Source organism: Anneissia japonica, unplaced genomic scaffold (genome assembly GCF_011630105.1).
Source record: "Anneissia japonica isolate Jap-2015-1 unplaced genomic scaffold, ASM1163010v1 scaffold287818_len932483_cov186, whole genome shotgun sequence".
Taxonomy (NCBI): Eukaryota; Metazoa; Echinodermata; class Crinoidea; order Comatulida; family Comatulidae; genus Anneissia; species Anneissia japonica.
The window spans coordinates 835371-860634 of NW_022703366.1; the positions used below are offsets into that span (position 1 = coordinate 835371).

General features: G+C 33.2%; 1 protein-coding gene across 4 annotated transcripts; it reads left to right on the plus strand.

Annotated features, from left to right (window-relative positions):
- On the plus strand, positions 1 to 23988 carry LOC117104392 (reticulon-1-A-like). Of its 4 annotated transcripts, XM_033245215.1 has the most exons (9): positions 1 to 766; positions 2185 to 2220; positions 12543 to 12551; positions 16173 to 16380; positions 17178 to 17316; positions 17869 to 17938; positions 19231 to 19277; positions 20340 to 20398; positions 20922 to 23988. In XM_033245215.1, exons 1-9 carry the CDS (start codon positions 172 to 174, stop codon positions 20965 to 20967), a joined length of 1209 nt encoding a protein of 402 aa, XP_033101106.1. In that variant the 5' UTR covers positions 1 to 171; the 3' UTR covers positions 20968 to 23988. The 4 variants fall into 4 exon arrangements, with proteins under 4 accessions (XP_033101106.1, XP_033101108.1, XP_033101107.1 ...); XM_033245217.1 differs by lacking the exon at positions 2185 to 2220; XM_033245216.1 differs by lacking the exon at positions 12543 to 12551 and having other exon boundaries at positions 2 to 766.
- The last annotated feature ends 1276 nt before the right edge of the window (positions 23989 to 25264 follow it).

The following is a 25264-nucleotide window of genomic DNA, read 5'->3' on the forward strand; positions in this document are numbered from 1 at the left end:
TACGTCATTCTTTTCAGGTGCGGACGGAAGTAGTATTTTGAACTTGTGTGCAACCCCAAAAATTTGTCGCGTTGGTTAAAACTGAAATTCTATAATATAAAAAGAAAAGATTGTGTTTCTTTGAATAGTTAACAAGCATATATATTATACAGCGTATACAGTCGATTTACTATGGAAGAATTTCAGCACTATAAATTTGAAGCTGAGGCTAACCAACAACAAGATTTACTTTCAGACGATTTCGTGCGAGTAGACAACCCTGCTGACTCTGCTGATATGCAGCCTAAACCAAGTGACACAGCCGAAGAAGATCTTTACTCAGCAACACCATCAGATGAGCCACCAGCTGCATATTCTTCTGATTTAGTGTCATTTGACTCAAGCCCGACAACTGATAGTAGTAGTAGACCTTTTGAAGAAACCATTTCAGCCCCAGCAGACTCATCATCAGACCCACAGCCACAGTTCACAGAAACGTCTCATCAAGATGACGCCCCTGTTGAGGATTTGCTTGGAGGATTTGGAAGCTCAGGAGAACCAGTGGAACCAGTAGTGCCTCCGCAGGAAGAGGAGCCTGAGGTCGAGGATATCCCAGTTCCCGCCAGTAATTCAAACGATGTTGCTTTTCCAACACCTTTACCAGTAGTAGAAGAATCACTAACTCAGCCAGAGGAGGAACCAGAGCCTGCAGTGGTGGAAGAAGTTTCACCAGCTCCATCAATTCCTAGGCCTAGTCCTGCCTTAATCAGCTCATCTCCTTCTGAAGGTTGGTTGTAATTTTTTTACTTTAATTAGGGCCTGGCTAGGCTCTGCTGTCGGCCCATACCCATTCATCTCTGCTGAGTTATAATGAATGCTGAATGGGCCGGGTCATTTTAGCCTGGCTTGTTCCAGCCTGGGTCTTTTTTGTTCTTTTTTTATTAATTTACCTCACTTGTTAATTAACAACAGCAAAACTTAGAACAAAATGTGCATCAATAATTATCACCAACAATTGCCTGTGCTGAAAAATGTCCACCGCACCAGTTGCACTGCATTTTATTATAAGATAGTATGGTACATATTCCAAGTATCGAAATGCACACCATCGTGTCGGGATTCAATATTTTGACTTTTAATTATGTCATCACCTGGAACTGATGATGACAATTAGTGTTGAAATATTGAATCCCGACACAATGTCAATGGCGTGCATTTCCATACTTGGAGTATCTGAGATTAAACAGTGGACCTTTCAGCATTTTATTATAGTGTTGCTATTTATTAAAGTGAGGGGCCCTGAAAGACCCAGGGTGGGAGTACTGAACTGTTGCAGCTATTCTTAGTCTAGTTAATTTTCAACATTTAGAATCCGATTTTGATAGTACTGTATATAATTTGTCACTAATAATTTGTAATCTTACGTATGGGCGGATCCAGAGATATCTGTAAGAAGGGGGGTTTGAAAGGAGACTGATCGAGAGACAACACTACCCTATGATGAGGGTTCAGGAAATTATTGTTTTTGAGATTCCCAGAAATAAACTCTGAGGTGTTTTGGGTGATCAATAATTTCTTTTTCAATTATTTTCACTTTCCAAAAAGGAAGGGGTGGGGCTGTTATATTTTACAATGCTTTTTCCGAGGTAAAAAAAAGTGAGTTGGCCCTGTTGGCTAGCGATCCATGGAGGCCGAGATCCAAACGGCAACATTTCAATGATGTAAACAGTAATAGGATTTATAAATTCTGTTTATGAAATTAAATGAAAATACCATAAGGTCTATTTCTTGTATTATTAAATTATATTATAGTGTTAATTGCAGGTAAACCTACCCTTCGCTAGCACAGGATTTGTTTATTGCAATAGTCTGTTGCTTCAACACTGCTGGTTACGTCAACGTAGCCCAATCTAAATGCTAACTCTAATTTTGATTTTACAAAAATCAAAATCCCTTGAAATCTAAAAATGTTGGTTCATTGCTGTTGTACGATGAATCCATATCATTTTAAATACACATAGTACAAGATTATTTTAAGAAATATTGTACAGTGTTTATGCACTTTGTTTACATGCTATAGCATGGCATTGATGTAAAAATGGCATTTTTACATTTTGCTAACAGAGAATATGAAATCCATGTTCTGAATGCAATTTTCTGCTTATAATTATTTGTAATATGTACATGCATGACTATCTATTCCAGGTGCCCTTATAGATCTGTCAAGGCTTGATCCTAGAGGTATAGTTGTCGTGTGATACAAGTTTTAAATGTTTCAGTCTTATGTAGACATGCTTCCGGACACATCAGCTCAAATCAAATGCAACTTGGTCAAATTTGGCATCCTTCCAAATTCATGCTAATATATGTCAACTTTCATTCATTTTTTGCTTTTCTAAAATAAAGGAATGAACATTCAAAGATTATTTTGTTGTGGACTAATTTTTAGCTGATGTGTCTGTGATTGTATACAGTGTATTGGTGTTTTTAATACATGTTAGCCAATATTTTAATGTTTTGCCTCATTCCAGCGCACCCATATTTGCAAGTCATGTACAGTGGTGATCACAACTTGGAATGCATTCTAATTGATTAGTTAAAAGTTAATAATGATCTCCGCGCGAGTATGCCTACAGTTTATACTTACAATATGCTAATAGACACACTTGATAATTCCTAATTCATGCCAATAACATCTTTATTTTAAAGAATTTAATGAATGCTAATTCTCAAGTCTAATACAATACCCTTTTTACGCTGCCAAGGCAGAACAAACCTGTGTTAATTCCGGAGTGATCCTGGGTGCATTTTACATTTACATCGAACGAAAAAGTCCGGGTTGATCCCGAGCTGCTCCCATTTTACACCAGCAACGAACTCGGGTTCAAATACCGCCCTCAATTTTTGTTGCGATGGTGAGCAGCACTTCACTCGAGTTCCTCGTCGTGACAAAGCCGCATTTATTGTCTATATTGAAAGAATTTATATGCAGATTGTTTTAAAATTATGCGAATTAAGTCTACCGGAGCGCAGAGGGTTTAATTTGAAAAGTGTCTAGGCCTAGCCTGTTGCTAGCAAAGATTAGGCCTACCTGACCACAACTGCGGTAGACGCCAGGTAAGGCCTAACTCCGGAATCGATTTCGGTGCTGTTTACACTGGCGATTCAGGAATGCACCCGGGTTGTCCAACGCTGAATGCGTCCCGCACATCGATCCCGGGATGTTTTGCAACCCAGGTTGTATTTTTTGACGTTTACACCAACCACAACTCGGGAGTTTCTAGCCCGGGTATTGCAAAATCCCGGGTTGTGTCCGGAGTTTTGCTTGCAGTGTAAAAGGGGTATAATTACAGTAATTCTTAATCATCAAAATTTATTTGAAATTCTGCCATTTAAAATAAATTATTTAGATGGTCGGTCATGTGTACAAAATCATGTCTTAGCTAATGATGATCTCTGATTAGCTAAGATTTGGAATACATTTCATGTTGTGATTACGGTGATAACATGGTACACAGCAACTTCCTATAGGATCTGTGTCTAACCATTCCCAATTTGTATAGTAGTTATCTGTAAACTCATCATCTTCATCATCATCATCATTAATAAAACATGTATTGTGTCAGTCAATGAGATACCTTTTCAATGGGAATCACATGTTTACTAATTCACAGGGACATTAAACTACACTGTGATTGCTGACACCATTCTTTCATTTGTATTTTGGTCATACATAATTTTATTCTTAACTAACATGCACAGATGATGTAAATTTGTACAGTTGAAATAGAATGAATGATATTTGACTAATTAATATTTGAGTAATAATGTACATGGAACACTGTTTCTTTTGATTATATAACTTACTTGTTTGGCATTTTATAATTGAGGTAGCACAATTTTTGGGTTATAAGCAGAATGCATGTCCTATAGATTGCAGAAGAAAGGTGTGATTTAATAAAGCAGTGGCTATGATTACACCATCAGTTGGTGATTGGATGTATATTGTATTTGTGGATTGGATTAAAACAATAATGTCCAACCATAGTTAAATTGAAAACTTAGTGGTTTTTGTATGATGAGAGTTTGACCATCTAATTAAAATCAATGTGAGTTGTACCAAAAAAAAATGTTTTTCTTGTATTGTACATTTTAAATCGTTAATGAGGATCAAGATACTAGCCTCACCATTGATTAAAGTACACATACAGTAGAATTTTGACAAAATAATAGTGCTTGATGTATTAATATTCTGATTATTGTCTAATACTCTCATTAACTGTTATATTTATATTATTAGCCTAAAGCTGACTGATTTCATACAGTACACAGTTTAATTTAAATTGTATTGAAAGATTTGATTGGTTTAGGTTCTTGGTTCATACATGCATGCATAGCCTGTGCTTGGCCCCAATAGGCAGATCACATGGCTAAATTGAGTGCTTATCACGCAATGATTACTATTGAATGTAGTATTGGATTTAAACATTAGCTGCAGGTAATGTGTGTCTGCTGTTTTTGTTGCTGTTTTTGTTCGATTATTGTTGATGTTATTGTTTGATGGTTATAGAAAATATTCCCCATTTAAGTATATGTGGTTATAGATTGCGAGTGGAATTTTCTTGTTCAAAGGGGAATTATATTTTAGCATAAATAATGTAGTGTATGCCTAGAGATTGAAAATGATGACTGGTATATTATATCATCACCAGCCACAGACAGATAATGCCTATTGACCGTATTGATTTTGGAAACAAAAGAACAACGTTTGACCCACAATGTCAAGGTTTGACCTCAAAGTCAGGTCATAAGGAAAGACCTATATTTTCCATTGGTTTCCTTGCCTCAAAATCCTGTCTGAATCTAGACATTAAACATAGTCAAGATGTTAATAAAGGGGAACCACTTGTGGAAACTCATATGATGTCTGTTAGGCTCTCAGAGCAAGAAAGCAAAAATATAGGCTAATAAATAAGCTTTAAAAGCTTGTATACAGACTTCAGTGATTAGATTATAGAGAAGTACTGCATACTAAAAGCATGTAAAATGACTTGTATAACATTGAATAATGCCATGCTGGACCTTGCATAACATATTTTATATTGATCCCAAAGACAAACATTGCATGACCATAGCAGCAAAATGTGTTAATCAGCCGCTGGGCAGATCGACCCCTAGTTGGCAAGTACTGTACACCTGAAGAATTTGAAATGCTGGTATATTAACTTAAGCAGAATACAATGTTCTGTGCATGTTTTAAATGATAAGTGTGTCCTTTAATGTACAATAATTAGCATACCATTCACTTACAAGATTCCTATTAAATAATAATTTATACATTTCTAAAATGCACCAATTCTATATTTAATAATGTTCAAATATGCAGTACATCATCATTCCAAGTCATTCTATCTACATGCTTAAAACTCTTGGATTTTAGCGCATTTGCAACCTAACTAGGTACCTGTGTAATCAAATTAGAGAGTGAAAAGAAAAATAAACATTTTAATGTCTACACATGGTACAGAGAAATATTGCAATATTAAATCAGGAATGTCCAGTCATTCATTCACCTATAAGACTTTAAGTCAAAGTTCATATTTTAAGTGACATATTCAATGATGGCAGGTGTAGACATATGACAAAGTTGTCATTTCAGACAGAAAGACATCTAATTAACCTTCAGGGATCCACTCAATTGCTTAGCTTCTTTTTAAGGTCAATTTAGAGGACATGTTTTAATACAGTATAGGATCTGTCTCTTATACACATCTAGATGTGTATAAGAGACAGATGTAGTATTGGATTTAAACAAAATTCTAATCATAAGTAGATAAAATATTTGTGGTATATCATAAGAAACTTCTTTCCCTTTGCGTAACATTTAATATGTGTTGTGATAGGCCTGTAATACTAATGAATGTTTATTTAAACAAGGTACCTATAGAGTACATCCCTTAATATTAACTAGGTTTAGAATAGATGGCAGTCTAAAGGTTGTGTACACACTGTGTACTTTTAAGTGTGATTGGACTAACTACAGAGGAGATACCATCAGCAAGGGGGTATCTTCCAGTGATGTCAAGATAGCTTACAACAGCATTAAGTTAATAGATATGGCCATCTGGATAAGTTCAGTGCAAGACACACTCCTTTGAAAAATTGGATTTAATTATTATTTTAAGTTATTTTTGTTGGTTGATTAATTGATTATTAATTGATTATGGATAGTGTTGTTGCTACAGCTAATAATGTTCATAGGAAACCCACTCTTCAAGAAGTGTGTGAAAACACAATTAAACAGGGTAAGGAAATCATGTGTACTACAATAGTATGTTGTTGGAATGCAATGTCCTGTATGCTATTCATAGTCATAAAGTAACATAATTCCACTGTTTGCTGTTACATAAAGTTACATTCAGGTTTGGTTAGTTGATTGATTGATTATTTCTAGGCTAAATTATAATTTCTTGGTTATCTGGACTTGAGCACCATCTTTCCAATTGGATAGCAATAGCTTCAACAGGAGTGCTTCAGTTCCAAGCAGCATCTCTTCACCAGAGATGCTTTGTGTCTAAGCATCATCCCTTCTATACAGCCCCCGTCAGGAAGGTTTTTCCCCAAATCCAACCCCCCGGTTGGGGAGAAAATCCACAATTCGTCGGGGAGAAAAAAACAAATTATGTATTTTTACATAATAGTAAACTCTAAAATCGATTAAAGAAGTCTTTGAAACCCCTAAATTGTCATACTTTTGGGGTGAGGGAGTCGCCCCCTCCCCCCTGGACCACTTTGGAAAGGTTTCAAGTGACATCTGACCACACCCACTTTTCTCCTGTCAGGGAAATCCTAGCACCTCCACTGCCTTAGTACACTAACGCCCGTATTCTTAAAACAAACTTTAGTCGAACTTCGGACTAGAACTTCATTTAGTACTAGAGCAACTTCAACTTCAATTTGTATTCACAAATAACATAGTCGAAGTTTTAACTATGACTAAATCAAGTCCTTAGTTTTAGTTCAACTGAAGACGACTGGCATATCATGACTATCAAACTAACCAATGAAAAGGGCTAACTTTATAGCAGATGAAATTTTAGAGATCCGGTAACGCGGATGAATATTAAGCTGCCGTCTGTGGTTCAAATTAAACGTATTTCCTCGTAATTCATAATGGACTATCATTTGCTTAATTAATTTTGTGTATTAATAACTATATTAGTTGTTAACATATTATGATAAAGAATTTAGAACAGTCACTAAAAATTTGCTTTCTTATGAGAACTATTATAGTTGAGCCCTAGCGAGGGCGACGCCATCTTTGTTGTCGTTATGGTGAAGCTAGGTGATCGCAACGCCAGCGGATTTCGTGCAAATCATTGCATGTGGATAGCAAAACATATTAATTTCTCCTTTTGAAAGCTAAACTTGATGTGTCTTTTGTTTAACACACCTAAGATATATCAAACCTGCATATACAATTGTTTTTATTCGTTTCACTATATTGTGAGTTACAAAAACACATAGTGGGGAAAATATTTAAAGTCAGTGATTTAGCCTGACCCTAAGCTGACTAAAAAGAAAATCGGAATCATTTTAGTCGAGGTTCGCATCATTTAGTCGTAGTGCTAGTCAAAGTTCGTTTTAAGCTCGAACTACGACTAAAGTTTGTTTTAAGAATACCGGGGTAACTCTAACCAAACAAGTTTTGGTGATGAAACATAAACTAAATATCAAAATATTTATTTTCAAAATGGACAGTTTTGATTCTATAGTTACTGTTACCATATTTTTTCTTCAAGTGTTCAATTGTTTGTTCTCCAATGGAAATGCACTCTAAAAAGGATGTTGATATTATTTCACATTTTGTACAGTGTAGCATTTAATAATATTCAAAATTTAAACAATTGTTTATATATTTGAATTCCTTCTTCAAAGTAAATTAATAAACTATGAAAGAATTTTGATATTAATTAATTTAATATGACAATAAAAGGACATTCCAAACATGCCATTGGACTCATTTATCAAGCCACATTTTGCTTTCTGTTGTGAATTTTTGCGTAGGATCAGTACTGACATTGAATAGATTTCTCGCCACATACTGTATCTAAAATTCTAAGCTGAACTGCTTGTCCTTGCATGCTCACCTTGGCCTCACAAGTACGGTATTGTGGTCACCTACTGTATATTCCATTCTGATAATTGATTTTGTTTTTTATTGTGGTTTTCCAAATCCAGATTAAATTGCATATTATTGCAATAAAAAAAAATATTACAATCCACTGTACATTATGTTTCATGCTATGAATGCAATGTATTTCAATGTATTTTTTTTATAGAATTCATTGTCGATCTCTTTTGTGTTTTTAAAAATGAAACGTTCACCAATCATGGTTTATATCATAGGTACATTATGAAGCGTTTGCCATAATTGCATGCCGAATGCTACTTGTAGCTCTATATTGAAACGAATGACTAACATAACCCACAGGAAAATCATCAACTTTGACCTTTTGAAAATGTTTTATACTTTGCTTAGATCCCAATACAGAATTATCTTTTGAATTACTAAATTAAAAGAGAATAATTGATTGTTTCTTTAAAACAATTTTTCATTGTTGGGCTTAATCACCCTTTAGCCAAATTTTCAACCCACAACTCGGAAGTATTCATTTAAAATTCTTCAATGTAGCATAATATAGAGATTAGAAATAACAAAAATATCATATTTATAATGATATTATACTCTGATACCAGTATTTATTCACCGAGGTATTCTTCCAGGCTTTATCTTGCACAAAAGGAACAAAATTTACTCATTTAATTAATGACAAAGAACATTTTTTTATCCAAATAAATAATAAGAAACTAAAAAAAAGTTGTTATATGTGCTAATTTCCAATGTCAAGGTTCATAACGGTAGGCCTAGGTGCTGTTGATTTAAAATCATGTAATATTGAGTTTTCAATAGCTCTATAAAATTAGATGATGATATTCTACATAGCCTTACCTAACAAAAAAAAGATAATAGAGAAATCATAAAAATATAGTATTAAATGCTTGAAGTACACTATGTAGATAGTTCTGAAAACTATTGTTGTTTTGTTGTTGTCGATTGAGTTGCTTCAATAAAAATATAAATGTGTTAAGGCTTAACATTAATAGATCCAATAATTTCTGATAGATTAATCATGCACCAAATTCTACATTTATGTTATCACAAATTTACTGAATGATGACATCAATTTACATGATTTTTTTTTCTCCAAACTTAATACCATTTCAGAATTAAGTGAGTAATGAGAGCTCCTTAGACCCAAAGCTCTCAACCCAATGTTTGACCATTGCATGGAGCCATACAGAATTTTGGTATAGATCAAGAAAAAAAAAACATTTCAGTGGGAAAAAAGTAATGATTTATTACTTTTTTGGATATTTCTTTTATACATGTGTCCATTTTTAATAGGCCATGAGACAATTGGATCTATTTTATGCTAATTTTAATAGGCCAGTTTACAGTAGGAGCATCTTATGCCATTTTACTGTACATACATGTAGTGTACCATGGTATTTTACTGTACTATTCTAAATGATTTAAAAAGATGTACAGTAATACAATTTTAGAGATTAGAAGAAATGTATCCATGATAAATCGCAGTTATCTCCATGTAATTACGGCACATCAGTAATCACGAGATGGATTAAGATGGTCTAAGATTATCTGAGAATGGTCGCTCTAATCATGAGGTATAAAATTAGAATACCTCAATGCTCGAATCCAGCATCCTATTAGTATTATTAGTAGATAGCTTGCAAAAGTAGATACTTAGTGGGTTAATGTACATTTGGGTTCAAATTTACACGTACAGTAATGGAATATGTTGGCTTTGAATAAAGAGTATGCAAAAAAAATCGTAAATTGTCAAACAAGTCATGGTGTTGTTCCTGTACTATAATTATAACCCACCCTAAAAACCAAACGAACGAATTGTTGCCAAGATTTTTAATCAGAAGTTTTTACGAGTCCCCACAATCTCTATCAAGCTGTAGAAACATGCTCCTGCTGGGAGCATAATTTTATATTAGGCCAGATAAAATTAATTGCTAGTTACACGTCCCCGTACTCATCAAATTTTGGAACCTCATGAAAAAATCTGTAGTACTGTTTGATATTTTTCAAAAAAACATTCATTTTTCCATGAACAATAAAAATAATGACTAGCTGAAAGAATGATGTCAAGCCTAAGGAGAGGTGGAAACATAATGGCAGAAATACATTACAAATATTCATTTTACTTCTTTTATAAAAAAAAAAAAAAAAACAATTTTTACTATTTACCAGCCTGTTTGTAGGATTGTAAATAGCAAATAGTAACTACCTCACCAAAAAATAATTTTCAAATCCCGGACGTGAAACAACAATTAATTTTATTTGGCCTTAATGTATGTGAAGCATTGCTTTCACTTAACTTGTTTGATATAGGAAGTTGATGTTTAACATTTGATGGTGGATATCTCACCAAGTACTGTACTTCACTGACTATATTTGGCCTATTGTGCATTTTTCCTGCTAAGTTCACTCACTGCTATTACATATACTGTACAGTTTTACTTTGGACATTAAATAAAACTGCCAGGCCCCTGATTGTTGGTTCTTACTTATTGTTTAATTCTTGTTATTTGTTTACTGTTCTTGTAAAGGGGAAAATGCTACTGTATGGGCAATTAATGCCTACCTTGTCAGAATATACTGCTGTGATGAGGTAATGTTCAATATTTTAATAGCTTTCTTAATTTATAAAATTTAAAAAAATAAATAAATAAAAATCCCTCACAGATAACCTACACTGTCTTTAGCACAGACCCTTTAAATTTACTTTTAATCAAAATTAATCCTTTTTGTGCTAAAAACAAATATGAAAATACTAAACTGTGATTAAAGTTAATAACTTAATCTTTTAAATTGTATTCTTTTCATTTAATTTTTAGATTTACCTCCCAACAAAAATAAGGTCTTTATGGTTTCCATAATTGACTAATGATTTAGTTGAATCTTCAACCACATGAAGCTTTACATTCAAATATCTACCTAGTACTAGAAATATAATTATAATGATAATTTAATTATTTCGAAAATTATTGTAGTTATATTAATATTTATTACTTTTTTATTATAATAAATAATAATGTAAATTATCATAATTTTTGTACTATTTTATAATATTTGATGACTGTATATTGATAATTTGATATTGCTATTATAATATTGATGGTTTTGGTAATAAATCTGCAAGATGATCAGTTCCATACTCATAATGATGGTCTCTGAAGGTATCTAATTATAGACACTTAAATGCACTATACAGTAATAATTAAAATTATAATCTCAATGTATTTGTATTCTAAGACAAAAAGAAAAAAATTATGAAAGAAAAATAAACATGTAAAAAAGGTTAAGGTATGGGAGTATTCAGTTTTAGGTTGATGTTGGTGTACGTCATAAAGGTGTGTTAATTGTGCTATAGTATTTTGAGCATAAATCCTCTACAATAACGCATCTCATCAGACATCGCCTCCGACTCATTCAACCAGCTCTTGCAGGGAGTGTCATTCGCTGACTGAAGCATTCTGTTATCAACGTGCAGAATAAATTATTGATTTCAGTATACCATAGTTATATTCATCTGGCATAATTGTAATAGGACTAGAGTGTCAGCCTGTAGGTGACATACATGTAAACAGTATGGCTTAGGTCGGAGTTAGCATGTATTTACTGGATTTGTTTGTATTGTGCATAGGAATGATTGTATCTGTTTCTTTTGTCGTGGCGGATATTTGGAATATTAGTTCTTAATACGAGTTCATAGGTGTGTGTCTTGGCGTTAGTGTGATTGAGAATTTGTTTTTGTTGTTTGTATATAATGAAGAATAACCTTTCTGGTACCAGTGCTGACAACAGTAGTTTTATTGTTATGAATCGTACAGAATGGTTTTAGTATGTCTTTTTTAAACAATTTTATATATCATACACTACATTATTTTGATAGCAGTGCTGACTTAAATAACAACAATGGTTTTGATAGTAATTTTTATTGTCGTGATGGAATAATAGACAATAACTGGACAATGGTTTTATTGTTTTGTATCATACAGAATGGTTTTTTTGTCTTTTTTAAGCAGGTTTATACATCATACACTACATTATACATGATATAATAAGTTAGTAGTGGACATGTTAGTGAGTATTTTTAGTTAATTACTCTGATTTTATTTTAATAGTGTAATCATTCTAATAACTTGTTTCTTGGAATGTCCAAAAATACTGCTGTTTTACTATTTTTAAGTTTATTGGATTGCAATTAAAATAGCTGTTCATGCCAACAGTACATTGACGGTTAGGTACCTGCTGTGTTTACTATCTAAAAGATAATTTCTTTTTAATAAACATTTTTGCTAAATAAAATGATATGACATGGAATAATGTCCTTACAGTAAGTCTGTAAATTTGTTGTTTTGACTAACATGCATTTTTCTTTTTTTCCCATCCATTCAATGGGAAGGCATGCCAGGTGTGGTATATTATATTTGTGGTTATTAAATATTTGATATTGATTTTTATACTTTTTTTTTCTTCCATGCATGTTTACAGTACATTACTTTTATTATAATTTGCATGTTTATTGTTAATATTTTTGAAAGTTAAATAATTTATTCAAAGTTGACAATATATATAATAAGGACATTATATTAACCTTAATTTATACCAGGTTCATGATTGATTTTGGGATTTGTATCACATAATTAGTAATGTTTGTATGAAGAAACACATTCTTTGGTGATACTGATAATGAATAAATGTATTTTCACTTGATGTAGATTAGATGATTGTTAAAGCACTTTGTCATAGGTCATATATCAATTTTCAATCAACATAATTTTTTTCAAACAGTGTGTATACTGTAACTCCTTTGTCAAATCTACCTAAGCAGTGTGCTCAGTTTAACTGAGCACACATTTTTGTGCTCAGTTTAACTGAGCACACATTGCCCAGCAGGTGGAATCCCAAGCAGAAAAGTCCACTACAAATAGCGTGACTAAAGTCGGGCACTCACTGAGCCCAACAGTAATGAGCCCGCGTGATTCTATAGAGAACGCAACGCAGCGACGCCTGCACAACGGATTGTTTTTAATGACGATCCGTTTAGACTGCCACCAACAGTCAGCAGACAGCGTTGCGTTGTCTTGCGCCCGTGGGGATTGGAGTTAGATTTGTCGTATGATGCAGTGAGTGTACAGCTTTAGTTATGTCTTCATGAACGCCTGCTAATATCGTACGTATCCCTGAACTTTAATCTGTCTACGCTTAGACTGACCATGAGCAAATCTCACTTCAGCAGAACCCCTATTAAGGAGACACCAAAAAAGTGTCCCCTTAATCCTCCGAATGAGAGTGTTCTGCTGTAATTTAAAACCTACTGTGTAAGTATTTAAATCCGAAGTGTGAACAGCGTTACAGTTCAACCAAGGTAGTACCCATTGTCTTAGTCAATGTTATTGTTAATTTAATGTGCAGTAAGTGGTGTATTAAGTGAATGGGTGTTCGCTCACAAAATAAGGTGATGAGGTGTTTTTTATCTACAAAGCATGATCGTTTTGCTTTAAACATTTTCAATGGGAGGGGGGGGGGGAAGAGGAGAGCGTGCATCCCCCTGTAACCCTAGATATGCCACTCTGTGTTTTTTAATATCAGGTGGTAATTTTTAGTACTGTATGTACAATAATGTTTTGTGGAGGTTTTTTTTTAAATCCATCATCACCTATCTTTATCCATTGTCATGGTCATCATCATTGGCTGCATCATCATCATCAATATTATTGATTAATTAGTCATCATTGTAATTTTTCTGAAGCCTGGTGCCCACTGCAAATTTCATGCACACTAATTGTGAGTAGTTGTCAAATGCAACGGCATTTGGTAAAACAGTATCAGTGTATGACATACAGTACAAGAACATAAACAGAATCTTTAACGCTGGTATTACATTTTTTGTACCTGTTTTTCTGGCACATCATTTTATAGTGCAACAAACACAAATTTCTTGGCCTTCAGTATAGTTTGGTCTATAATACATACAACTACAATGTGGTTTTATTCACATCAGAGAAAGAAACATTAGTTAAATTACAGCATTGTATAGTAAAACATACTGTAGCCTACGAGCTCAGTGGTTTACAGCTATTATGGGCGTGATTGATTGATAATATCAGCCAGATTTCAGTTGTAATCCTTTTGAATTGCATACACAAATTGTCTTTGAAAGCATGAGATTTATTTCATTTCCATAATTTTGAATAATGAGTAGGCCTCTGTCTCTTATACACATCTAGATGTGTATAAGAGACAGATACACTACATTATACATGATATAATAAGTTAGTAGTGGACATGTTAGTGAGTTTTAATGACGATCCGTTTAGACTGCCACCACCAGTCAGCAGACAGTGTTGCGTTATCTTGCGCCTGTGAGGATTGGAGTTAGATTCGTCGTATGACGCAGTGAGTGTACAGCTTTAGTTATGTCTTCATGAACGCCTGCTAATATCGAATGTATCCCTGAATTTTAATCTGTCTACGCTTAGACTGACCATGAGCAAATCTCACTTCAGCAGAACCCCTGTTAAGGAGACACAAAAAAGTGTCCCCTTAATCCTCCGAATGAGAGTGTTCTGCCTGCGTATTTTAAAACCTACTGTGTACTGTATTTAAATCCGAAGTGTGAACAGCGTTACAGTTCAACCAAGGTAGTACCCCTTGTCTTGGTCAATGTTATTGTTAATTTAATGTGCAATAAGTGGCGTATTAAGTGTTCGCTCACAAAATAAGGTGATGAGGTGTTTTTTATCTACAAAGCATGATCGTTTGTTTTGCTTTTTAAAACATTTTCAATGGGGGGAGGGGGGAAGAGGAGAGCGTGCATCCCCCTGTAACCCTAGATATGCCACTCTGTGTTTTTTAATATCAGGTGGTAATTTTTAGTACTGTATGTACAATAATGTTTTGTGGAGGTTTTTTTTTAAATCCATCATCACCTATCTTTATCCATTGTCATGGTCATCATCATTGGCTGCATCATCATCATCAATATTATTGATTAATTAGTCATCATTGTAATTTTTCTGAAGCCTGGTGCCCACTGCAAATTTCATGCACACTAATTGTGAGTAGTTGTCAAATGCAACGGCATTTGGTAAAACAGTATCAGTGTATGACATACAGTACAAGAACATAAACAGAATCTTTAACGCTGGTATTACATTTTTTGTACCTGTTTTTCTGGCACATCATTTTATAGTGCAACAAACACAAATTTCTTGGCCTTCAGTATACTTTGATCTATAATACTTACAACTACAATGTGGTTTTATTCACATCAGAGAAAGAAACATAATAGTTAAATTACAGCATTGTGTAGTAAAACATACTGTAGCCTACGAGCTCAGTGGTTTGCAGCTATTATGGGCATGATTGATTGATAATATCAGCCAGATTTCAGTTGTAATCCTTTTGAATTGCATACACAAATTGTCTTTGAAAGCATGAGATTTATTTCATTTCCATATTTGAATAATGAGTAGGCCTAGTATAATTTAGGTGGCTGGCTCAAACCCTATCACTAATTTGAGAATTTCTAGACATTAATATGAGTGTACTAATTAATTTTTAAAATTTGTGATAATTTTTAAATAGATTAAATTGAATATCAAAAACCAAAATAATATATTTAATTTTAATTTTGTGTCTTTTTCTAGGCTTGGATTGCTGTTGGTAATACTACAATATTTAATTCAATTTTTAAAGGATGCAGTAACAAAAAACATTTTAAAATGTGCATAATATAAAACCAAATCTGAAATTTGATTACACAAATTAAAGCATGTAGTACATACCAAATTTGTGCGTAAAACATGGATAATATTAAGCGAGTGCATGTTTTTCTTGTTTTAGATGTGTGTGAAAGACATGAATAGTCCAATACAGCTTCATTAAAATAGAAAATTCGGTCTTTTAATAATAATTTATAATTATTATAAAAGACTGAAGAAAGTAAACATCAAATTCTGCACTTTGATATCTAGCGATATGAAAGACTTGCATTGTGATTTTATAGAAACGTTTGATTGGTTTACAGTTGTAGACCTTGTGTATTGGCGTGACCCCAAGAAGAGCGGCGTTGCTTTCGCATCAATCCTGATTGTCCTGCTTGCCTTTGCTAACTTCTCATCTATCAGTGTGGTAGCTTACCTTCTGCTCTCCATCTTGACGGTGACCATCAGTTTCCGAGTGTATAAGAGTGTGCTACAAGCTGTACAGAAGACCGGTGATGGAAACCCATTCAAGTGAGTACATGCAGCCGAGTCAATTTACCTTTAGGGCGTTGACTGATAAACACAAAATAATCAAATTTTTTAAGCCGCTTTTAATGAGTGCCCAGACAGTTTGTACCCGTTGCAACTGAATTTTTGCTTTTATGAAATCGGTTTTCGCGGCGGAAATTACGTCATCTTTTGTTTATACAACACGTTTATTTTCCAAACTTGATAGTTTCTTTCTCACCAACTATTCTGGTCATGATGACGAGGAGGATACGGTGTGCGGCAAGAAGGCGAATGCTTCTGGCGGAGAGGCCTATGCCCAATATCCCCCGACAAAATTACAAAACAAGTAATTTCATCACTCCACATACATGTTTGTTGACGTTTTAGCTTCTAGGCCTCAGACATGAACAAAATCGCACGTGATAGATATGAGCCAGCTTTGCAGTAGTTTGACATACCTGGAGGTCACATTTCACCTGATGATAATCGCTTTTTGTGTTGCAGCTAAAAAGTGCACAACCAAAATCAGTTATTTGCCATTCAAACACGCTATCCGTTGCGTGTTTTGAACTGGTCCCGTTTCTACTGCGAGAAAGAAAGCAATTTTTTTATCAATTTTTTCCTCCCAGTAGAAACAGGCCCTTAGTCTTTCATCCCTATTGAATTAAATTATATAATGAAAATTATTCAAGGTAGCCATAACGAGCAATGTAATTTCCATGTATGTGGATCAAATAAAGACTGTCTATGATATTTTCCTTCAATGTTCCTATTTACCCACAGCATCTTAATGTCCATGTCTCTTATATCATTTTCAGGCCGTACTTGGAAAGCGACATAACACTCTGTAAAGATGATGTTTCAAATTATGCTGGCCAAGCTGTTGACAAGATAAACTGCTATGCTGATTCTCTTAGAAGGCTTATTCTGGTGGAGGATTTAGTCGAATCCATCAAGGTAGTATTATTTGTTTTATTCCAGAGTGGATGCTTGTTTTGTTCCAATTCTGAAATTGTGAATTTTCTATTTCTCTGGCCTAACCCTACAATATGGACAGACGACAGTGGCTGGTACCGAGACCCTTAGTAGGGGAGAAGAAAGTTACTTGAGCGACTAGTCCAGGCTTTGTACGCTCTGATCTTCATGAAATAGTGCAATATAAATGCTGTGATGTATGTAATGTATACTCCACCCTTGTAAAAGTGTGATCGGATTTGTCATCTTGAATTACATACTGCATCTACAGTTAGGTGACCAATGTAAATATTTTTTAGAAAGTGGTCTCTTCGCCTTTGTGGCATCTACATTACATTTCTTCTTTTAGTGCTTGTTTGGGGACACTATTCAAATGGTATTAAACTGGTGGTAGAAGTTCTTTGTATTAATTGAAAATTCAATACAAAGGAAGACCAATGTCATTCTGATAGTGCTGTGTTATTAATTAGTTAATTTTAAACAGTACAGTGCATATGAATATAACAAATTTTTGTTTTGTCTTATTTGTTCCAGTTTGCTGTTTTCTTGTGGTTCTTGACTTACATTGGATGTATGTTCAATGGGTTGACTCTCGTCATCCTTGGTGAGTTTTAACTCGTTTTGACACATTAACTGTCATGTACAAATATACCGTACTCAGGTTTAATAGGGTGAGGGCACCACTAAAGTTACACTTGTATGGACAGCATTTAAGCCTTTTCGATTGTGTGCTGTTCACCCAATCGGCTGGTAATTCGAGCTAAAAATTCTAAATTGCAGTATGAATATGTTCCTTCTTAATGTTTGCCTTAAGATATGTTGTATCTGGATTGAATGAGTGAAGGAATTATAAATATTTTCCATTGCTTGCATTCTAACAATTTTAAAAACTGAAACTGAGTTGCTGGCTTTGTGTATGAGGCTTGCCATCCAAAAACCAGCATGCTGTCACTAAATGTTAAACTGAGTGATTAGCATAAAATGTGGCAGTATCGTGTACTTTAGTACAGAAAAGCTGTAATACATTTACTCATAACTTTGGCAGTAGTAAATCAATTCCAGAAAATGACCTGTCAGTATAAAGCTCATAGTGTGGAAAATATGAATATTAAAATATGAATATTAAAATATGAATATTAAAATATGAATATTAAAATAAGAATATTAAAATAAGAATATTAAAATATGAATATTAAAATATGAATATTAAAATATGAATATTAAAATAGCAATTTTCTTGTTTTATTCACTGATGCTGGTGGTTTTCGGCATGGCAAGCCCCATATTTCAGAGTTAATATTAGATTTCAACAATTAATGACATTTAGTTATTTTGTAGCCTTTGGATATATCCCAAAATTACTGCCAGTAAGCTTAAAGATTTTGTAGTCAAATTTCAGTAAATCATTGAAAATTTTTTCTTTTTTTTTTGACTTACTAAAAATTAATAATATTATGTATTTTTCTTAAAAAATGAGCAATTTATTATAATTCTTGTCTTTCTTCAATAATTAATTTATTGATGAAAATATTGTGTATGCATATAGATGAAATTATTGTGTACATGTCGTACATAATAAGCCTACTCTTAGAACTGTGCTTGTCCATATTCAAGGTCGATTGACAAACCATGTTGTGTATGGTTATTTATGTCGACTGACCTTGATACAGGCATGTGAAGTTCCAATTACAAATTGGCTTATTCCATGTAAAGTTTAGTGTGTCAAAAACCTGTGACATGCCCATGTGTGGTATGACATCATCATGCCATATAAGGGCAAATCTTGATATTTGTCACACAAAAATTTTGCATAATTTTCAAGTTGACAATAGCCCATAATATTGGCTCTTAACAGTAAAATCTAAAAAAAACTTCTTTGTTTCTCTTTATTTGCAGCTCATATTGCTTTGTTCAGCCTTCCTCTTGTGTATGAGATGAATAAGGTAAGTTACAACCAGGCCAATGCAACATATATGACAAGCATAGGTTTAGCCAGCGAGCCGTCCGGCCGTCTTTTGGACGGCCAACAATTATTTAGGACGGCCACTTTTACGATGATGGCTTGGACGGCTTGGCCTAATCAGCTCGGCCTAGCCTAATTGGGCCTGGTCTACCTTTCAAATTCTTTATATTCTTCAAATCTATCGAATGTTACATTAAACTATAAGCTAAATCATATTTATATTTGATAAAAACAACTTTTATTGATTGAATGTACGTTGTTTTCATACCAATATTCGTTGGGAATTCCCAAATTCCAACATTTAAACACCTTTAAAATACCCTCTAAAGATCATAAATTTCTTTGTTTTTTTCTTACGTTTGGGAGGGGTGTGGCCTGCCCATCGGCTCAGGGCCACGCCTACTGTCTTTTATTTTGGATGGCCAATTTTGTTTTTCTGGCTAAACCCCTGAAGACAAGCAACACTGAAAATTCTGCTGTATGACCAGATCCAGCGAGGTTGCTAACTTTCCATAATGTAAAAAATTTGCCACCCAAATTTGATATTAATCTTTTGTTTGTTAATGACTACTAATGATTGTCCTTTAGTCATTGAGAGTATAATAACACAAATTTTTTCAAATATTTTCTCAAGAAACATTAGGCTAGTTCTACATAAAATTGGCAAGGCCTGCCCATAGCACCGCTTTTGGAATTTCTCAAGATTGTAGTGGAATACATTCCATTGATTGAGCTAGGAAAACTTAAATTATTATAAATATTGAAACTCAAATTCTTAGTAGTCAGAAGTCCTGGTGGTCTTTGGTAGTGTTTTCCCATTGTTTAAGCTCTATCTATTTTATCAAACTTTATGTGAGAAAAAAAAATGATATGCCCATATTTGGGTGTAATATGACATCATGATGCCCATATATGTGCACATCACACAAATTTGTCACATAAAATATGATAGTATGGAAAGAGCTTAGGAATGCTATGTTGTTTATGGCACATAAAATAATAATTTTAATGTTTAAAAAAAAATTTTTTTTCTTTAATTTAGGCTCAGATTGATGATGTTTTAGGAAAAGCCTATGCCAAAGTCAATGCTTTCCATGAGCAGTAAGTAACTATACTACATTATTACAGCTACATGTTTCCTCTATGCTGATCATAATGATCATGATCATGCTGAAAATATAGGTAGAGATGTAATTTGTATTGTATGTAAAACTAAATGAAAAGATGTAAAAATAATCTTGGTCTTTTATAATTGTTATTGTTCATGACGTCATATTTTCCAGATAGATACGTTTCCACATCTTCTCCATAACCATTACCCACACTCCATTTTCTATAAGATTTTCCATCTGACAATTATTGATCAGTAATTTTATTATTGTAGCTGCATTATTCTTTTGATCCTTTGCATTGTTGCAGTAGTCTTACATAAATATTCATTTTTGATTGATAAATCGATATTTTGAAAAATTTAACTATTCATTCAATTAGCACATTAAATGGGAAAACTTAATAAATCTAATTTGATACCTTCTTTATTGAAGAAATGTAAGGGTAAGATAGTTTATTGTTATTTGTTGTATACATTTTTTTTCCAACTTTAATGTGTAATGATCTTTTATAGGTTGAAAGAAAAAGTTCCATTCTTAAAAAAGAAGAAAACTGAATAAGCAGACTGCTTTCATCGAATTGAAGAAAAATACACTGATTTTGGAACTTTGCAATTACTCTACCACAAGTCACTTCTTACAAAGCTTGCTACCAAATACAGAAATGTTGATAGAGAAATAACCAATGCTTGCATAGCCATAACTTTTTTCTGGAAAACTGTAGAGGGCAACATTTTGATTACGTGTTTCTGAAACTGAGGTTTATGGCATTTATGGAACTATCATGTCATTAGGCAATGTTAGTGTCAAAGGGTTCAGAATGGATTGGCATTATTTTAATATATTGCATAATGTGTCATGACTTAACAACATCCTTACAAAGAAGGGTCATTGAGAGCACTGTTGATACCCTCTGTAGTGGTTACAGTTTTTCTTGTACAGTATAATCATATTTTCAAGCATTGCCACCAGTTATTAATGATACTTGTTGGGATATTATTTCCTCTTATTTTATGGTTATAATCTTTTCAATGTACTTAATCATATGTATTTTAATTCTGTTATTGAGTTATTTAAATCTCAACAATGAATTTTAACAAATACAAACCTTTAAAAATGATACACAATAATCTTACCTGATAAATGATGTGCATCTTTATCATATTGTAATTGTCAGCTATGGTTGTGTGTCAATATCGCTGAAACAGCTGTAGCAATTGTATCGTATTCTAAAATCAACGTAAGATATGTCGAGTACATTAAAAGATACCGCTCAAAATCCTGATTGATAAATATCAATATTAAGCCTTATATTCTTAGTACTCCTAAGTAATCATATTTAATTTATAGATATTTTGTTTACCTGATAACCTCTGAACAACTTTTAAAAAGAAAGCTTGCCCAATGCGTGTGAAATTTGGTAGAATTTTAACACATTAGATTATATCCAAATTTTTAAAACATTACTGTAAATCAATACTGTAAATCAACATAGTTATTTATTGTTAGCACCTATCTCTACTCAATAAAGTACTGCACTTCTTAGTATTAATGCAAATATGTTTGAATTACTTTTTCGCATGAAAAGATGTTTGCAAACTAAGAGCTCACTACACACAAGCAGAATAAGCTGTTAAGCTGTGTTCACACACAGGGTTATCAACTGAGCTAGATTTGCTTTTGTGTAACTGGCTTTGTTGTCCACACTTCAGCGAGGTGGCCATGCAGTATTCTTTGATGAAACCTTCAAAGTAATCACTATAAGCTTTGTATTCGAAGACAATCAACCAAGTCTGTATGTATGTCATTGCAGTTTTTTAATGCAATATTTTTTGACCCAACTGAAAAATAAATGTAGTTTCTAATTGTCGAGTATGATGTGGTTAACAATGTTGTGAAATATACATATACCAAGTATATTATAGATACCTGTTAATGTTAAATAGTACACTGGTGGATGTTGTCTCAAAGTAATGCATGTAATTTATCTCGGTAGTAGTCTTAGTGATAGTAAGAAGTAAAATATTCAGGAAAAGTATGGATCTATTTGGTATGGTTTTGAATTGTATGGATTTTAACAAATTGCAGGTTTGGAAATGTATACAGATATTGGGTATTGCTCTGAGGCATGATTTGTGAATTGAAAACATCTTGCTGTAGCGTTCCAACAACAAAATCCTAATTCAACATTTAGACACTGGATGCTGTAATACAAGGCTACATTTTGGTTTCTAAACAGGGGTTGATCCAATGGGAGAGATGGAGAACGTGCCACTCCCCTCCCCCAGCTCCCATTTTGCCACTACATTTTAAAATTTTAATACCTATTTCTGCCATGTATTGAAATATGAAAACAAAATAGAATAAAAATACAAAATGTTTGTAAAGGACCCCTTCGTTATGCCACTGTTGCTAGCAATCTACACTACTTCTCATAATTTGGTAGTTCCTCCCACTCCCCCTCCCCCTGTTTAAAAGTTTCAGGATCTGCCCTTTCTGAACTTCAATTTTTGGAGTATTTGAAGAATTTGCAGTAGCCAATCAGCTCCAAATAGTATAGTGAGTATGTTTACCAACAATACTCGCCAACAATGTTGAATGTTCTTGAGTGATTCATTATTACACACTTTTCAAGTAGTTTCCAAGTATTCCCGAATGTTTAATCAACACAACCTAATGTTTTGAACTTCATGTTTGATTATTATTCTTTATTTTCAACTCACTTTAACTGTTTAAATAAGAATTTGCTGTAAATGTACATATATGGAAATTAAAGTGTGCTAATATTCATAAGAACACATAGCGACTGTAAAAAGGAAGGTTTCCAGTAATGGTTAGGTAGTGAAAAGAATAAAAATGAAGAATAGAGTCAAATTATTTTTCCATTATTGCTTAATGTTGTTCAACATGGATTATACCTATTTTCCAAAGAATGTATACTTTTTTTTCCATTTTTTATTTTGGAAAAACAGATCAACTTTGGTATTGTACTAGAAACATATGTCATATAATTTTATGAAAAGTTTGCAATTGGTCTTTCTACTTAAGTTCAAGTATTAAGATCATATTTGTATTGTTTCGTAATGATTTGTTTTTCAATGCTTAACTTATTATTGTGGCAATGTTATTTGATATGAAAAGTAAATATGTGTCAAAAAGCTTATGCTTTTTGACAGCAGTCTGTAAAATTAACATGTTTGCTGTTAAAACAAACTGAACAAATATTGCTGCCATATTAGATTGTATTTATCAGATACTTAAGTATATTGTGACTATATTGCTGAAGAAAACCAATTACATACTGTGGAAAGTGAAGGAAAATTAACATAAGCGATTGTGTAATGTGTACAGTTATTGAAGAACACACAAATTAATTGATACTGGGATTTATAACCAAGGTATTACAGGGCAAACATATGTTTCTCACAAATATGAAATATTGACTTAGCTTTGCTTGTGCTCTTGTTGTTCAGTCAGTACTGGAATAAGTTGTTGCTGTTAAAATGCATATTATAGAGTTTGAAGAAATGTCTTGGTATAATTAACAGTGAATAAATAAAAAGAGTGATTGTTGGATTCAAATTCTTTTCAAAATACAGTAACATATTTTATGATAACGAGTCCTCAGATTAGAAATTACATTCAAATTGCAAATGTTGATCAACTGATGCTTACTGCATGATACTCATGTTGCCAAACCGGACTGCAATACTCCATAGACCTCCGGTCCACACCTTTTTGTCCAAAACTCAATTAAATGTCAAGGACTCGGGCGCACGTTTTTCTACAAACATTTAAAAATTTGCTGCCAGAAATAATGGGTTATTAGGATACATAGACACATTTAATTGACGTTATAACTTCCATCTGAAAGTCAAACACTGAAATAAACAAAATTAAAACTTCCATACTCCAGATTCCAGTTGACATTTGTATTCCAATATCACTTATCTCCTTCCTCATACCCTCATAATCTCCTTGATAATACAGTAGTTGATAAAATTGGTATCCCCACTTTGAACCTTAACATTTAATATAACATTAAATAATATGACCATGTGATCATTTTTCCGACTGGCAGGTTAATACTGAGGGTTTCAAACACATCCTCGTCATTAGAAATACAATGTCAAGTAAATATGTTCTTGCCCAGTGCGAAAACGAGTACGACTGACATAATAAATGATTCCAAAATTAGATCTCCAGCGATGATTGAATAATCATATTTCAAGGAATCGACGTTTATGAGTCACTTTCTCATTTAATTTAATATCATCAGTACTTTTCGTACACGCAGCACTTTTTTTTAAAAACCAAACTGAGTCTGTACCTTACAGATTCCTCAAAGTGTCCCATTTCCAAATATGCAACTGAAAAATAACTGTCGACATAAATTCCAACATCTCTTCTTTGCTGTTCATGTAAAAACAACTAAAATCCATTGATCATTTCTATCCTGTCAGGTAATGTTATCCAATTTTTTCATTTTCGCATTTATTTTCTTTAAACTATCTAATTTCCATCATAACATTTTCATCTTTATTTCCTTTTTTTTTTCGTCGAAGTGAAGCCTATCAATAATTGACCTAAAACCTCCTTTCATCTTCAAACGTAATGGAACTATCTAAGTATGTTCCTCTACAGTTCATTGAAAATTATTGTACAAATAGGTCAGTTATTGGACCTCTTTTTTCAGTCAATTAAACTAAAATTATCAATTTATGTCATCATTACAAGATCGTATGCCAGAAAGCCTATTAAGGAAACAAATTTAAATAGGGGTATCACTTCTCAGGAAGGTGCTCTCGAATGTGCCTGGGATACGGTATAATTTATTAAAATTATAGTTGTTTGTCGC

Excerpts from the sequence above, each read along its gene's own strand:
- LOC117104392 (XM_033245215.1), top strand. The coding sequence starts at position 172 with ATGGAAGAATTTCAGCACTATAAATTTGAAGCTGAGGCTAACCAACAA. Across the intron at positions 16,381-17,177 it reads GGTGATGGAAACCCATTCAA|GCCGTACTTGGAAAGCGACA; the intron begins GTGAGTACATGC and ends TATCATTTTCAG. Across the intron at positions 20,399-20,921 it reads GTCAATGCTTTCCATGAGCA|GTTGAAAGAAAAAGTTCCAT; the intron begins GTAAGTAACTAT and ends GATCTTTTATAG.